This window comes from Oncorhynchus masou, chromosome 2 (genome assembly GCF_036934945.1).
Source record: "Oncorhynchus masou masou isolate Uvic2021 chromosome 2, UVic_Omas_1.1, whole genome shotgun sequence".
Classification (NCBI taxonomy): Eukaryota; Metazoa; Chordata; class Actinopteri; order Salmoniformes; family Salmonidae; genus Oncorhynchus; species Oncorhynchus masou.
In genome coordinates, this window is record NC_088213.1 from 48,506,500 (window position 1) to 48,522,642 (window position 16,143).

Genomic DNA, 16,143 nt, shown 5'->3' on the forward strand with positions numbered 1-16,143 from the left:
TCAGAGCGAAACACTCCACAGAAACAGCCAATTGCTTTCTTCTGGAAAATGTGAAGTCCAAGGTGGACAAAAGGGGGCGTTGTTGGAGCTGTGTTTCCGGACCTAGGGAAGGCTTTTGATACTGTTAACCATGAGATTCTCATCACAAAATTGTCCAAGTTCAACTTTCCCCGATGCCTTGAGATGATTAAAATCATGCCTTGAAGGCAGAACTCAGTGTGTCAGAGTGAGCAATGAGCTGTCGCCCACTCTTAGCTATGATGTGGGCGTGCCCCAAGGGTCTATACTGGGGCCCCTCCTGTTCAGCCTGTATATTAATGATCTGCCTTCTGTCTGTACTGGGTCTGAACAGTGATATATGTGCATGCAAAGAGCAAACAACAAGCTGCACAAGAACTCACTACTGTATTGGTCCAGGTTACTAAAGTGGCTCAGTGACTCGTGTTTGCATCTCAATGTGAAAAAAAACGTTTGCATGTTCTTCACAAAGATGGCAACAGATGCTACTGAGACATATGTCTATGTGTCAGGGGAGAAGCTCCAGGTGGTATCTAATTTTAAGTACCTTGGCATCATACTTGATTCCAATCTCTCGTTTAAAAAGCATGTGAAAAAGGTCATTCAAATAACCAAATTCAACCTCGCTAATTTCCGATATATACGAAATGATTTGACTACAGAGGTAGCAAAACTGTACTTCAAATCTATGATACTCCCCCACTTAATATACTGCTTGACTAGTTGGGCCCAAGCTTACTGTACAACATTAAAACCTATTCAGTCTGTCTACAAACAGGCTCTCAAGGTGCTTGATAGGAAACCCAATAGCCATCATCACTGCTACATCCTCAGAAAGCATGAGCTCTGAGTTGGGAAAATCTTGTGCAACACACCGACGCATGTCTTGTATTCAAGATCCTAAATGGCCTGGCTCCCCCTCCACTCAGTATTTTTGTTAAACAGAAAACACAAACATATGGCAGCAGATCCACAAGGTCTGCCATGAGAGGTGACTGTATAGTTCCCTTAAGTAAAAACACCTTTAGTAAATCCGCTTTCTCTGTGAGAGCTTCCCATGTCTGGAATACACTGCCATCAGACACACATAACTGCACCACATATCACACTTTCACAAAATGCATGAAGACGTGACTAAAGGTCCCGAGCTGTGTATTTCCGCTTTCCACGTTGTCTGTAGCTTGTGAGGTATGGAAACACTTTGTTGCTTTTATGGATTTTGTCTTGTTGCTTTTTGTTCTATGTTGCTCTGTCTGTATGCTATGCATTTATTTGTTAGGAATTTTATGAATAATGACTAAACAATATCTACATTTTAAATAGAACTATAACGAATGAAACTTATACTCTGTTTTATTATATCTGATTAATAATATTAATTAATAACGAAGGGATTGTGGAGCATGAGACAGGGGGTAATAAAATAAATACCATTCCACCCAGGTTGGAGAAGACTGGAATTGTGGGTTTTTAAATAAGCAAAAAGGGTCGTTAACCTATGGTTGAACCGACTCAACTTAGCTCTGGGATGTTTAGTTAGGCAGAGAGTGTTTTCCTGGGTTTTCCATTATCTGAAACTGTCTTCTAAATAGTGATGGATGAAGGTAAAGATTCCAGAAGTTAATAGATAAGTGTGTGTCTGGAGTGAGCGAGCTAGTGGGTTGGAATGAGCTTTTCAACTTGTTGGAATCCTGGTTGATAGGAGAAAGGATGTTTTATAACCTATGACGTCATATTTTGTATATAAACTGATGTTCGTGGTTACATGGCAGCGTGCTCCGAGAATAAATACTATTATCTAATTTTGATAAGACTGGTCTCGGTGGATTTTATGCAAATAGGAATCTTACAAATTCTTATAAAATAGACTGAGTGATTTAATTAATGTACAATCAATAGGAATTATGAAATTCCAGTGACAGCATTGCGTGTGCTCACTGCTCAATGAATGTCTATATTGTAATTGTTTTTAATAACCTGCCCAGGGACTGCAGTTGAAAATTAGCCGGCTGGCTAAAACCGGCACTTTTAATGAAACGTTGATTAAGGTGCACTGTCCCTGTAAAAATAAAATAACATAAACTCAAATACAGGTACAGACTGTATGTGGAAAAAGACTGAGACTCTCTCCTATACAACCCAACATTGCAGAGTTATGTGCATCCTTTCAAGCACACCCTTCTCATTAACCTGTAGTGAGTTATTCACAATTTTCGATGAAAAAATAGTGAATTTTTTCGATGAAAAAAGTTTTATATGTAAGATGGCTAAATAAAGGGCAAAATAATTGATTTATAGTATATTATTATTTGTGCCCTGGTCCTATAACAGCTCTTTGTCATTTCCCATGAGCCGGGTTGTGACAAAAACTCACCCTCATTCTTATGTTTAATTAATAAATGTATCGTATAGTGTGTGTGTGGCAGGCTTACAATGATGGCAAAACACAACATTTGAGAGTGCACTGACCCTGGTGCTCGAGGGGATACGCAGCTGGAGGTTGAATGTTTTAAGGGGTACAGGACTATGAAAAGTCTGGGAACCACTGGTCTAGAATGTCTTTGTACGGTGTTGCGTTACGATTTCCCTTCACTGGAACTAACGGGCCTAGCCCGAACTATGAAAAACAGCCCCAGAACATTACTCCTCCTCTACCAAACTTTACAGTTGGCACAATGCATTGAGGTAGGTAGCGTTCCCCTGGCATCCGCCAAACCCAGATTCGTCCGTCGGACTGCCAGATGGTGTAGCGTGATTGATTAATCAATCCAGAGAATGCGTTTCGACTGATCCAGAGTTTAATGGAGGCCAGCTTTATACCACTCCAGCCGATGCTTGGCATTGCACATGGTGATCTTAGTCTTTTGTGCGGCTGCTCGGCCATGGAAACCCATTTAACTTCTTATGGTATAGGGGATGCTTGCAGTGCAGCAAATTCAAATAATGATATAAAATCAAACATTCGTTAAATCACACATGTAAGATACTCAATTAACGCTACACTCGTGAATCCAGCCAACATGTCAGATTTCAAAAAGCTTTTCGGTGAAAGCATTAAGAAGCTTTTATCTGAGGATAGCACAATGTCAATAAAGAGGGTAGCATATTTCAAACCTGCAGGCGCTACACAAAACGCTGAAATAAAATATAAAACATGCATTACCTTTGTCGAGCTTCTTTTGTTGGCACTCCAATATGTCCCATAAACATCACAATTGGTCCTTTTTTTTCTCGATTAATTCCGTCCATGTATACCCAAAATGTCCATTTATAAAGCACTTTTGATCCAGAAAAAAACAGCTTACCAAAACACAATGTCACTACAAAACATTTCAAAAGTTGCCTATAAACTTTGCCAAAATATTTCAAACTACTTTTGTAATACAACTTTAGGTATTTTTAAATGTTAATAATTGATAAGATTGTAGACGGGGCAATCTGTATTCAATACAGCAAGTAAACAAACCATGCTCCTTTTTTTGTCTTGCGCAACTCTCAACAGTGTAACCTTGTTCCAGGATGTGCTTCTTCTTCGTTGCACAAATTATTAACCTCAACCAAATTCCAAAGACTGGTGACATCCAGTGGAAGTGGTAGGGACTGTAAAATGGTTCCTATCAAATATCCATTGGCAAAGACAACAGAGGGAAAGGTCAGAGGCAAAAAATAAAATAAAATCTGAACAGTTAGTCCTCTGGGTTTTGCCTGCTACATAAGTTCTGTTATAGTCACAGACATGATTGAAACAGTTTTAGAAACTTCAGAGTGTTTTCTATCCACACCTACTAATAATATGTATATCATATATTCCTGGCATGAGTAGCAGGAAGTTGAAATTGGGCACGCTATTTATTCAAAAGTGAAAATGCTGCCCCCTATACCTTAACAGGTTTTAATGAAGCTCCCGATGAACAGTTCTTGTGTTGACGTTGCTTCCAGTGGCAGTTTGGAACTCAGTAGTGAGTGTTGCAACCGAGGAGAGACAATTTTTACACGCTTCAGCACTCGGCATTCCCATTTTTTGAGCTTCTGTTGCCTACCACTTCGTGGCCAAGCTGTTGTTGCTCCTAGACGTTTCCACTTCACAGTAACAGCACTTACAGTTGACCGGAGCTGCTGTAGCAGGGCAGAAATTTGACGAACTGACTAGTTGAAAAGGTGGCATCCTATGACGGTGTCACGTTGAAAGTCACTGAGCTCTTCATTAGGGCCATTTTACTGCCAATGTTTGTCTATGGCGATTGCATGGCAGTGTGCTCGATTTTAAATACCTGTCAGCAACGGGTGTGGCTGGAATAGCCGAATCCTATAATTTGAAGGGGTGTCCATACTTTGTATATATATAGTGTATGTATACATCGAATTTGTATGCGGTGAGTCATGACTTACAAGAATAATATTGTAATGAGTGGCTATAAGGTTGTGCTAGCATATGGTGCACGTATGTGACTTACTGACTCCGTTTCTGGCTTCGTTCACCTCCTCCCCATATGCTTTAGCCTCAGCAAACCTACACAGAAACAAAGATATCAGTAGGCAAAAATTTCCTGCAAACCCCTGTTTCTCTTTCTGTACCTGAGCCATGTCAGGATAAAGGGATAGTTCATGAGAAGTCCTCATAGGGATAGTAAAACAAAGTGGGGACATTTTGCCGGTCCCTATAAGGAAAAAGTCTAGTTTAGGTTTAGGTTTACTATTATGGTTAGGGTTACAATTAGGGTTAGGGTTTAGGAGTTGGGGTCTCCGGTTAAGGTTAGGTTTGGGGTTAAGGTTAGGGTTAGGTTAAGAGTTAGGCTTAGTGTTAGGGGTTAGGATTTTTATTTATTTTGAATGGTAATCAATTGTTTGGTCCCCACAAGGACAGTAAAACAAACGTGTGTGTCTGTGAGTGTGACTATATGTGAGATAATGTGCTTGTGAAGTGATTGACACAGAAAGCCATTACCATCACATTTAACAGGGCTCCGCTCCCCTTCAATTCATGTCTGTACCAAAAATCGGGGATCGGCGAGGAGAGAAAATGAAAAACTAAAAGATATGCTGTTGGGGGTATGGGCCTACTATTCAGTGTCCTTGTCTATCAACAAGATGAGTGAACTCATGTACACTCCCCCTGTATTTAGACAGTGAAGCAAAACATTTACACTTGTCTCTATGCATACTTTTGGATTTGAGAGCAAATGTTTAATTTGGTCAATTTCATATGGTCACAAGCATGATGTAGTCATTGATTGCAAGAACTATGGGACCAAATACTACACTTTTGACTACTTTGATACACTATAAGTCAATTTGTCCAAACACTTTGAACTTTTCAAATGGGGGGCTAGATACATAAAGTGCTTTCATTTCTAAATCGCAAAACGAAAATACCCTTAAATTAAAGGTGACATTCTGTACTATTGACTAATTTGATACATCTCAAATATAAAATGCTGAAGTATAGAGCCAAAATAAAAATGTTAGCTTCACTGTCAAAATACATATGGAGGGGAGTATATCCTGACCCAGTGACCCCAAACAGAGTGGACAGACAGCAAAACATCTCCAAAAGCATATTGCTCTGTTTTGTACAGACCTAAAACTGTCCTTGAGCACGCTACCCAGCAACATTCTGCAAATTAGTTTGGTTACTGTTATCCTGGTACACTCAAAATATAAACTGAAATTGAAGTTCCCAACAAGGCCTCTCCTTGCCCTCTGACCTCTGTTTGAGCAGGGCCTTGTTGTCCTCGATGGTCAGCCGGTCTTCATGGTCTCTCCTGAAGATCTCAAAAGCCTCCTGTTTGCCCATCGACAGCTTGGACGCTGAAGAAGAATGGAGGGAGAAAGAATCATGAATGCCCATAATTTTTATACAGTATACCCACATGGCAGTCATAGTCACTAACCAGGTTTCCATCCAACCTTTTTATGCGAGTAAAGTATATTTCTGATTTAAAAAATTCATGACAGGCTTGGTAGAAACAGAACATTGGTCCGTAAATGAAATGTCGACAAAACTAAATTCAATGATGCTTGAAATGTCGGTGGAAATACTTTTATGTGCAAATATTGATATAATAACAATCATATCGAAGTAAAGTTCAAGTCAAGCATGCAGTTTTTTAGGCTACAGACTAAATAAATTATGACACATTTCACAGTGTGGTGAAATGAGCTTGATGTTCTTTTTCGAAAAATATCAAGGGTCTTATTCTGGTGACATGATCACTGAACGCTAGGCTGCCCATTTGACAAATAAAAATAAACTCGCTCTTTTGTCCATAATAATCTCATGTAGACTATACAGTATCTGCGAGCTGTTGGCAAGAGCACACGTGTCAATACCAGATTGGGCACACTCGCTACATACCACAATATTTGGTGACAAAACCATCAGGAGAGTTGAAAATGCGATGGAAACCCATTTAACTTGTATTTTTTTTTATTCAGGAATTTAACCGCAAAAGGTATTTTTATGTGCATTATGTCATTTTATCTGCAACAGTCAATTTGATGAAAATATATCTCTGGTGGGAAAATGTGCAAATTGTTTTTATTTTAGAATATGCCGCCCATTGGCGAATTTAGGTATTAGGCAGCATGGGCAGCCGCCCAGGGCGGCATCTTGCCGGGGGCGGCATGGGGAACCGGCACCAAAACAATTGTAATGGTGACATTTGCGCAATCGGTTTTCTATTGCTCATTTGCATGTCACGCCAATGATATCATGTGACTATGTGGGACAGTGGGTAAATTAACCTTGTCGGAGTGGGCGTTCTGATTCTAGTTTGTGAGCTAGATTGAACATCACACTTTGGCTGCTACTGTGGGCTGAACGTCTGAACAGCTATTTCAATGTTAAAATGTTATGAGATGCATTTTCTCTGCCTCTAACCCTGTTACAGGGGCTGAGTCACTGGTTTACTGGTTCTCTTCCATGCCATCCCTAGCAGGGGTGCGTCACTTGGGTGGGTTGAGTGTCACGTTTGTCGTAAGGAGGAGACCAAGGCGCAGTGTGATAGGAATACATACTCTGAATTAAACGAAGAAACAATGAACAAACTTACAAAATAACAAAACAAACATGAAGCTATATAAACTGCGTGCTGACACAGGCAACTACACATAGACAATAACCCACAAAATACCCAAGGAATATGGCTACCTAAATATGGTCCTCAATCAGAGAACAAGATAAACAGCTGCCTTTGATTGAGAACGAATCTAGGCAACCATAAACATAAAAACACCTAGACGAGAAACAACCCCATAAACATACAAAAGCCCTAGACAGGTCAAAAACACATTTTTCACCCTCGTCACACCCTGACCTAACCAAAATAATAAAGAAAACAAAGAATACTAAGGTCAGGGCGTGACATTGAGTCACTGACGTTATCTTCCTGTCCGGGTTGGCGCCCCCTTAGGTTGTGCCGTGGCGGAGATCTTTGTGGGCTATACTCGGCCTTGTCTCAGGATGGTAAGTTGGTGGTTGAAGATATTCATGTAGTGGTGTGGGGGCTGTGCTTTGGCAAAGTGGGTGGGTTATATCCTGCCTGATTGGCCCTGTATCGTTGGATGTGGCCACAGTGCCTCCCGGCCCCTCCGGTCTCAGCCTCAAGTATTTATTCTGCATTCGTTTATTTGTCGGGGGGCTAGGGTCAGTCTGTTCTATCTGGAGTATTTCTCCTGTCTTATCCAGTGTCCTGTGTGAATTTAAGTATGCTCTCTTTAAGTCTCTCTTTCTCTCGGAGGACCTGAGCCCTAGGACCATGCCTCAGGACTACCTGGCCTGATGACTCCTTGCTGTCCCCAGTCCACCTGGCCGTGCTGCTGCTCCAGTTTCAACTGTTCTGCCTGCGGCTATGGAACCCTGACCTATTCACTGGACGTGCTGCCTGTCCCAAACCTGCTGTTTTCAACTCTCTAGAGCGGTAGATATACTCTGAATGATCGGCTATGAAAAGCCAACTGACATTGACTTCTGAGGTGCTGACTTGTTGCACCCTCGACAACCACTGTCAATTATTATTATTTGACCCCGCTGGTCATTTATGAACATTTATTGTTACTTCTTTTTGATATTTATGAGTCTTATTTCTGTGTATATTTTTTATATTAATGTAGTTTTATATGTTATGATTGTCTATTTGTTTTGTTCCAAATAAATTACAGTTAGTACAGAATGGCGCTGAGGGGGGGATTCGCCCAGGGAGCCATACAAGCAAGAACCTCCACTGATATCGCCAACTGGATGGAAACCTAACTACTGAAATACAGTGGGGCAAAAAAGTATTTAGTCAGCCACCAATTGTGCAAGTTCTCCCACTTAAAAAGATGAGAGAGGCCTGTAATTTTCATCATATGTACAGTTCAACTATGACAGACAAAATGAGAAAAAAAAGTCCAGAAAATCACATTGTTGGACTTTTAAAGAATTTACTTGCAAATTATATGGTGGAAAATAAGTATTTGGTCAATAAATAAAATGTTTATCTCAATACTTTGTTATATATCCTTTGTTGGCAATGACAGAGGTCAAACGTTTTCTGTAAGTCTTCACAAGGTCTTCACACACTGTTGCTGGTATTTTGGCCCATTCCTCCATGCAGATCTCCTCTAGAGCAGTGATGTTTTGGGGCTGTTGCTGGGCAACATGGAATTTCAACTCCCTCCAAAGATTTTCTATGGGGTTGAGATCTGGAGACTGGCTAGGCCACTCCAGGACCTTGAAATGTGTCTTACGAAGCGACTCCTTCGTTGCCCAGGTGGTGTGTTTGGGATCATTGTCATGTTTCATCTTCAATGCCCTTGCTGATGGAAGGAGGTTTTCACTCAAAATCTCACGATACATGGCCCCATTCATTCTTTCCTTTACACGGATCAGTCGTCCTGGTCCCTTTGCAGAAAAACAGCCCCAAAGCATGATGTTTCCACCCCCATGCTTCACAGTAGTTATGGTGTTCTTTGGATGCAACTCAGCATTCTTTGTCCTCCAAACATGACGAGTTGAGTTTTTACCAAAAAGTTATATTTTGGTTTCGTCTAACCAGGCGCAATGCACGGTCGCTTCCGGGTTAAGCGGGCATTGTGTCAAGAAGCAGTGCAGTTTGGTTGGGTTGTGTTTCGGGGGATACACGACTCTCGATAATAATAAAATAAGGTAATCATCTCATCTCTGCTTTGGCAGTAGCAGCCATGCAGCGTTATTTCTGTACTCCCCATATTGTTCTCTTCTTTAGTCATACAATTTAGCTAGGCTAGCTGCAGAGCTGTCTGACGAAATCATTCTCCTAGTTCGACAAAGAAGATACGGCATGCTTTCTTTCAAGAACTGTCTCTATCCCTCCCTCCAGTTGTTGTGTTGTGTACATCTCTCTCTCACGCGGTCTCTGTGAATCTAACCTAACACAGCAGGCGTATCCATTTCTGCCTGAGCAGGAAATCAACAAGTGCAATGGATTATGGTCAATGCAGTTCATTACCATGTTTTTGCGCTGAACTGCATTGAATATTTGCTTACTAAAAACTAAAACTCCCTTCCGCTCAGTGGGCTCATAGGGCTCTGGTCAAAAGTAGTGCACTATGTAGCAAATTGTTTATTAAGCTCTCAATGGAACTATACACGTGTGCTGGATATAACATTCCGTAAATTACAGCTTACACAAACAGTGGTTTACATTGATGAGAGGTGAGTTTACGGGATAATGTAGAGCACATCTTTGTTCCATCACATCAGGTTGTTTGCCTGTTGGGTTTGTTTCCTTTTGATGAGATCTGGGGCCGTATGTATCAAGTGTCACATAGGGGAAACAGAAAGGTGGGGGTGTATGCTTAATGATTAACTACTCATGTTGTGATTGTGATAACATACAGAAACTCACGTCCTTTTTTTCAGCTGACTTAGAATACCTCACAATCAAATGCTGACCGTATTACCTCCCAAGAGAATTCTCTTCAGTTATAGTCACAACTGTGTATAATACCCAACAAACAGATGCCACAACGGCCCTCAAGGAACTACACCGGACTTTATACAAACTGGAAACCACATATCCTGAGGCCGCATTCATTGTGGCTGAGGATTTTAACAAAGCAAATTTGAGGAAAACGCTACAGAAGTTCTATCAACACATTGACTGTAGTACTCGCTTAGAAAAAACACTAGATCACAGCTACCTGCCTTTTTGAGATGCCTTCAAGGCCCTCCCCCAGGTTGCCTTAGACATATTAGATCACGACTCCATTTTGCTCCTCCCTTCCAAAAGGCAGAAACTCAAACATGGAGAACCCGAGCTAAGGTTTATTCAAAACTGGTCTGACCAATCTAAATCCATGCTTCAAGATTGTTTTGATCACGCGGACTGAGATATGTTACGGGTAGCCTGTGAGAATATCATTGATGCTTACACAACACAGTGACTGAGTACATCAGGTAGTGTATAGAGGATGTTGTACCCACGGTGACTATTGAAACCTACCCAAACTAGACACTGGATTAATGGCAGCATTTGTGCAAAACTGAAAATGCAAACCACCGCATTTAAGGTGACAGGGAATATGGTTGAATACAAACACCATAGTTATTCCCTCCGTAAGGAATTCAAACAGGCAAATCATCAGTACAGAGACAAAGTGGAGTCGCAATTCAACGGCTCAGACTCGAGACGTATGTGGCGGGGTATATAGACAATCACGGATTACAAAGAGAAAACCAGCCATGTCGCGGATACCGACGTCTTGCTCCCAGGCAAGCTAAACACCTTCTTCAACCGCTTTGAGGATAAAACAATGCCACCGACGTGTCCCACTCCAAAGGACTCGTTCTCCGTGGCCGAATTGAGTAAGACATTTAAGCGTGTTAACCCTCACAAGGCTGCCAGCCCAGACAGCATCCCTAGCATCATCCTCAGAGCATGCGCAGACCAGCTGGCTGGAGTGTTTACGGACACATTCGATCTCTCCCTATCCCAGTCTCCAAGTAAACCCACTTCAATTTGCTTAGCACCCCAATAGATCCACAGACGATGCAATCACCATCGTACTGCCCTATCCCATCTGGACAAGAAGAATAACTATGTCAGAATGCATTTCATTGACTATAGCTCAGCCTTCAACACCATAGTACACTCCAAGCCCATTATTAAGCTCGGGGCCCTGGGTCTGAACCCCGCCCTGTGCAACTGGATCCTGGACTTCCTGACGGGCTGCCCCCAGGTGGTGAAAGTAGGAAACAACACCTCCACTTTGCTGATCCTCATTACAGGGGACCGACAAGGATGCGTGCTTAGCCCCCTCCTGTACTCTCTGTTCACCCATGACTGCGTGGCCAGGCACGCCTCCAATTCAATCATCAAGTTAGCAGACGATACAACAGTAGAAGGCCTGATTACCAACAATGACGAGACAGCCTACAGGGAGGAGGTGAGGGCCCTGGCAGAGTGGGGCCAGGAAAATTACCTCTCACTCAACATCAACAAAACAAAGGAGCTGGTCGTGGACTTCAGGAAACAGCAGAGGGAGCACGCCCTATCCACATCGATGGGACCGCAGTGGTGAAGGTGGAAAGCTTCAAGTTCCTCAGCATACACATCACTGACAATCTGGAATGGTCCACCCACAGAGACCATGTGGTAAAGAAGGCACAACAGCGCCTCTTCAACCTCATGAGGACCCTCAGAAACTTTTACAGATGCACAATGAGAGCATCATGTCGGGCTGTATCACAACCTGGTATGGGAAATGCACCACCCGCAACTGCAGGACTCTCCAGAGGGTGGTACGGTCTGCCCAACGCATCACCGGGGGCACACTTCCTGCCCTCCAGGACACCTAAAGCACCCGATGTCACAGGAAGGCAAAAATATCATTAAGCACATCAACCACCCGAGCCACGGCCTGTTCACCGCACTACCATCCAGAAGGCAAGGTCATATACAGAGACATGGAACCACTGGCCACTTTAATAATGTTTACATACTGCTTTACTCATGTCACATGTATTTACTGTATTCTATTCTACAGTATTTCGTCAATGCCACTCCAATATAGCTTATCCTAATATTTATAATTCCATTCATTCACTTTTAGATTTGTGTATTGTTGTGAATTGTTAGATACTACTACACTGTTGGAGCTAGGAACACAAGCATTTCTCTACACCCGCAATAACATCTGTGACCAGTAAAATGTGATTTGATTTGATATAAATCAAATTCATTATGACCTAAAAGGCAACACTCATCCTAGATCAGGGCCCATATTCAAAGTATCTCAGAGCAGGAGTGTTGATCTAGGACAAGCTTAGCCTTTTAGATAATAATCAATGTGTGTGTGTGTGTGTGTGCGTGCGTGCGTGCGTGAACGTGTGTTTGTCATATCTACATATTGAGCAGCTATGTTTAATGATGAATGATAGAGAAGGTCAGGATTATATCAGTCACCTCTTTTGCTACTTTGCAGGGGAAAGGGTTAATTGTTGTAGGAGCTGATAGGTTTGGATTGTAGAACTTTAGATGTTATTAATCATTATAATAGAGACATAGCCGAGGGGCTACACCAGAAGTTAATGGTTATCTGTAAGAGGAAGGCATTTGGTGGGTGCAATTAAGCTTGGAATGTACTGAGAGTAGGGAAAACAATCACATGTAGCAGGCATTGGTAAGGGGAGAGAGCCATGGATTAGTGATGAAGGGGGTAGAGGTCAGATCAGGTCAGAAATAAAAGTGTATTACCCGTATCACTTAGTTCCCTACCTAGCAATAAAGATACAATGTTTAGCGAGAAGGAGGAGACTCCACCCAAAGTGGAGTACATATACCACAACTATTCTAAACATGTCTTTGTCTAATGCAGCTGTATTGACCTCTGGGAAGATTAAACTTGGTTTGAGTTTTCATAGTGTCCATTGAGTTTTTACTCTTGAGAATTAGAACCTAGCAGAACTAAAAAACAGTTAGTTTGATTTGGAGTCCACCAAAATAGCATGTGGTGCAAAGCATAAAGCCCCAGGTCTCGCTCTCTTTCACTCAAAGACACATCCACACACATTTACAAATACACAAATACACACAATCTCGCACACACCAGAGTTTATGTCTATAAGTAGAGTTGTAAATTCTCTGTGGTTATAACACTCTACAGACACCACAAACATGAGACTCCTGTGTGGGAAAAGAGGAGCGAGGAGAGGGTAGATCACAGTTTTATCATGTTTTTAATTCATAATGGGAAGAGGAACGGGCTGAAGGAGGACAAAGTAAAGCGGGAGAGCAACTTCTATCGGGAAAGACCAACTTTGATCTTGCCGAAGTAAAAATGACAGAGACTATCACAGACATACAGATTGACAGACAGGGCCCAGTCCAAACACAGGGACAAGATAGACTGAGGAGGTTTGGTTTACTCTACTTACCCGCTCTGTGTGTGTGTGTGTGTGTGTGTGTGTGTGTGTGTGTGTGTGTGTGTGTGTGTGTGTGTGTGTGTGTGTGTGTGACTCAATAGTATCCCCAAACAACACAAGAACAGTGGAAAACAAACATATGAGGACAGTCTCATTCCAGTGATTTCCACAAATCTTGTTAGTCTAATCCCGTGCTGCCTGAGTTGACTCTAAATTATCATGTGTTTGCACCATCTACAATTTAGACCATCTACAATTTATTAACAAAGGAAACCCAAATTATACCTTGACTTTGAATAACGTTGATAGGCATTCCTCAAAACTGCAGTGTGTAGACATTATTTTCTTGAAAAATCTCTATTACCCCTTTCAACAGATTTCTATCTCTGGTCATCAATCTGGTTCAGCTACAGTGCCTTCGGAAAGTATTCAGACCCCTTGAATTTTTCAACATTTTGTTACGTTACACCCTTATTTGTCACATGGAATGACGCTGGATAGACGAAGCAGGTAAGGGGAGTAAAACATGTAATAAATAACGGACATGGAACGAGACAGGAACAGCGTCAGCAAACTAGTTATACAAACAAAAGACAATCAATGCAGAAGCGGCGAACAGAGCTGGGGAACTGACAAATATAGGGGAGGTAATAACAGGTGATGAGTGAGTCCAGGTGAGTGCAATATCGCTGATGTGCGTGATGAGGGAAGGCAGGTGTACGTAATGGATGATAGTAGTATGTGATGCAGGGTAGCCTGGTGCCCTCAAGCAGACGTGACAGTACCCCCCCCTAGGGGCACCACCCGGCATCCCACCTGGGCGAACCGGCCGAGACATGGGCGCTGGACAAGCCGGTAGAGGCGTGGAAGCCCAACGAACCGGCAGGAGAGTGAGAGCCTGGCGAGCCGGCGGAGACATGGAAGCCCGACAATCCAGCTGAGGCAAGATGCCTGTCGATCCCGCTGCAGGGAGGGAGCCCGAAGATCCGGTGGAGTGTGACGTGGGATGGGAAGCCGCGAGCCAGCCGAGGCAAGGAAACCTCTCGAGCCAGCCTGGGTGTGAAAGCCCGACAGGCTGGCTAGGCACCCCCGGTTCCATTGGTGGCGACCCAGAGCCGATGCCACCATACCAACCGGAACGCCAGTACTCCCCGATGCTTTGTGTGATGGCTTCTGCATTCTGTCACATGGAATGACGCTGGAGAGACGAAGCAGGTATGGGGAGTAAAACATGTAATAAATAACGGGCATGGAACGAGACAGGAACAGCGTCAGCAAACTAGTCATACAAACAAAAGACAATCAATGCAGAAGCGGGGAACAGAGCTGGGGAACTGACAGATATAGGGGAGGTAATAACAGGTGACGAGTGAGTCCAGGTGAGTCCAATATCGCTGACGCGAGTGACGAGGGACGGCAGGTGTGCGTAATGGATGATAGGAGTGCGTGATGCAGGGCTGCCGGGTGCCCTCAAGCACCAGGGGAGTGGGGAGCGGGAACAGATGTGACATTATTATAAAATTGATGAAATAAGTAAAAATCCTCAGCAATGTACACACACTACACTTATAAATTTTAGACAATTTATTAAAAATAAAAATCAGAAATACCTTATTGGTCACTTTGACAGAGCTCTGGAGTTTCTATGTGGAGATGTGAGAACCTTCCAGAAGGACAACCATCTCAGCAGCACTCCACCAATCAGGCCTTTATGGTAGAGTGGCCAGACGGAAGCCAAACTTCAGTAAAAGGCACATGACAGCCCACTTGGAGTTTCCCAAAATGCACCTAAAGACTCTCAGAGCATAAGAAATAAGATTCTCTGGTCTGATGAAACCAAGCTTGAATGCCAAGTGTCACGCCTGGAGGAAACCTGGTACGGTGAAGCATGGTGGTGGCAGAATCATGCTACAGGGATGTTTTTCAGCGGCAGGGACTTTGAGACTAGTCAGGATCGAGGGAAAAATGAACAGAGCAAAGTACAGAGAAATCCTTGATGAAAACCTGCTCAAGAGCTCTCAGGCCCCCAGACTGGGGTGAAGGTTCACCTTCCAACAGGACATCGACCCTAAGCACACAGCCAAGAGAACATAGGAGTGGCTTCGGAACAAGTCTCAAATCAAAATCAAATCAAATTTTATTTGTCACATACACATGGTTAGCAGATGTTAATGCGAGTGTAGCGAAATGCTTGTGCTTCTAGTTCCGACAATGCATGAATGTTCTTGAGTGGCCCAGCCAGAGCCCGTACTTAAGCCTGATCGAACATCTCTAGAGAGACCTGAAAAAAAGCTGTGCAGTAACACTCCCCATCCAACCTGACAGAGCTTGAGAGGATCTGCAGAGAAGAATGGCAGAATATTAGCAAAAATCTCTACTAACCTGTTTTTGCTTTGTCATTATGGGGTATTGTGTGTATTTATTTTAACCAGGTAGGCTAGTTGAGAACAAGTTCTCATTTACAACTGCGACCTGACCAAGATAAAGCAAAGCAGTTCGACACAAACATCAAAAAGTATTGATTAATGAGGTGAAAAAAATGACTTTATCAATTTTAGAATAAGGCTGTAACGTAACAAAATGTGGAAAAAGTCAAGCGGTCTGAATAGTTTCGGAAGGCAAGTAATGATTAAATAATGGCAAACAAACAGTTTGCAAATGCCAAATCAATTAGAAATGCCTTATAAATGGTTTATTATGGACCCTTAAAATAGTGTCAGCAAAAGTGAGCAAAATAG

General features: G+C 42.6%; 1 protein-coding gene across 1 annotated transcript in view; it reads right to left on the minus strand.

The window, feature by feature from the left end:
* LOC135553154 (kinesin-like protein KIF6) overlaps positions 1–16,143 on the minus strand; it is a 117,798-nt gene that overhangs the window by 47,413 nt on the left and 54,242 nt on the right. The window contains exons 4-5 of the mRNA XM_064985308.1: positions 5,724–5,826; positions 4,473–4,528 (exon numbers count right to left, since the gene is read on the minus strand). Of these exons, the coding sequence (XP_064841380.1) occupies positions 4,473–4,528; positions 5,724–5,826 (159 nt within the window). The remainder of the gene's footprint in view (positions 1–4,472; positions 4,529–5,723; positions 5,827–16,143) is intronic.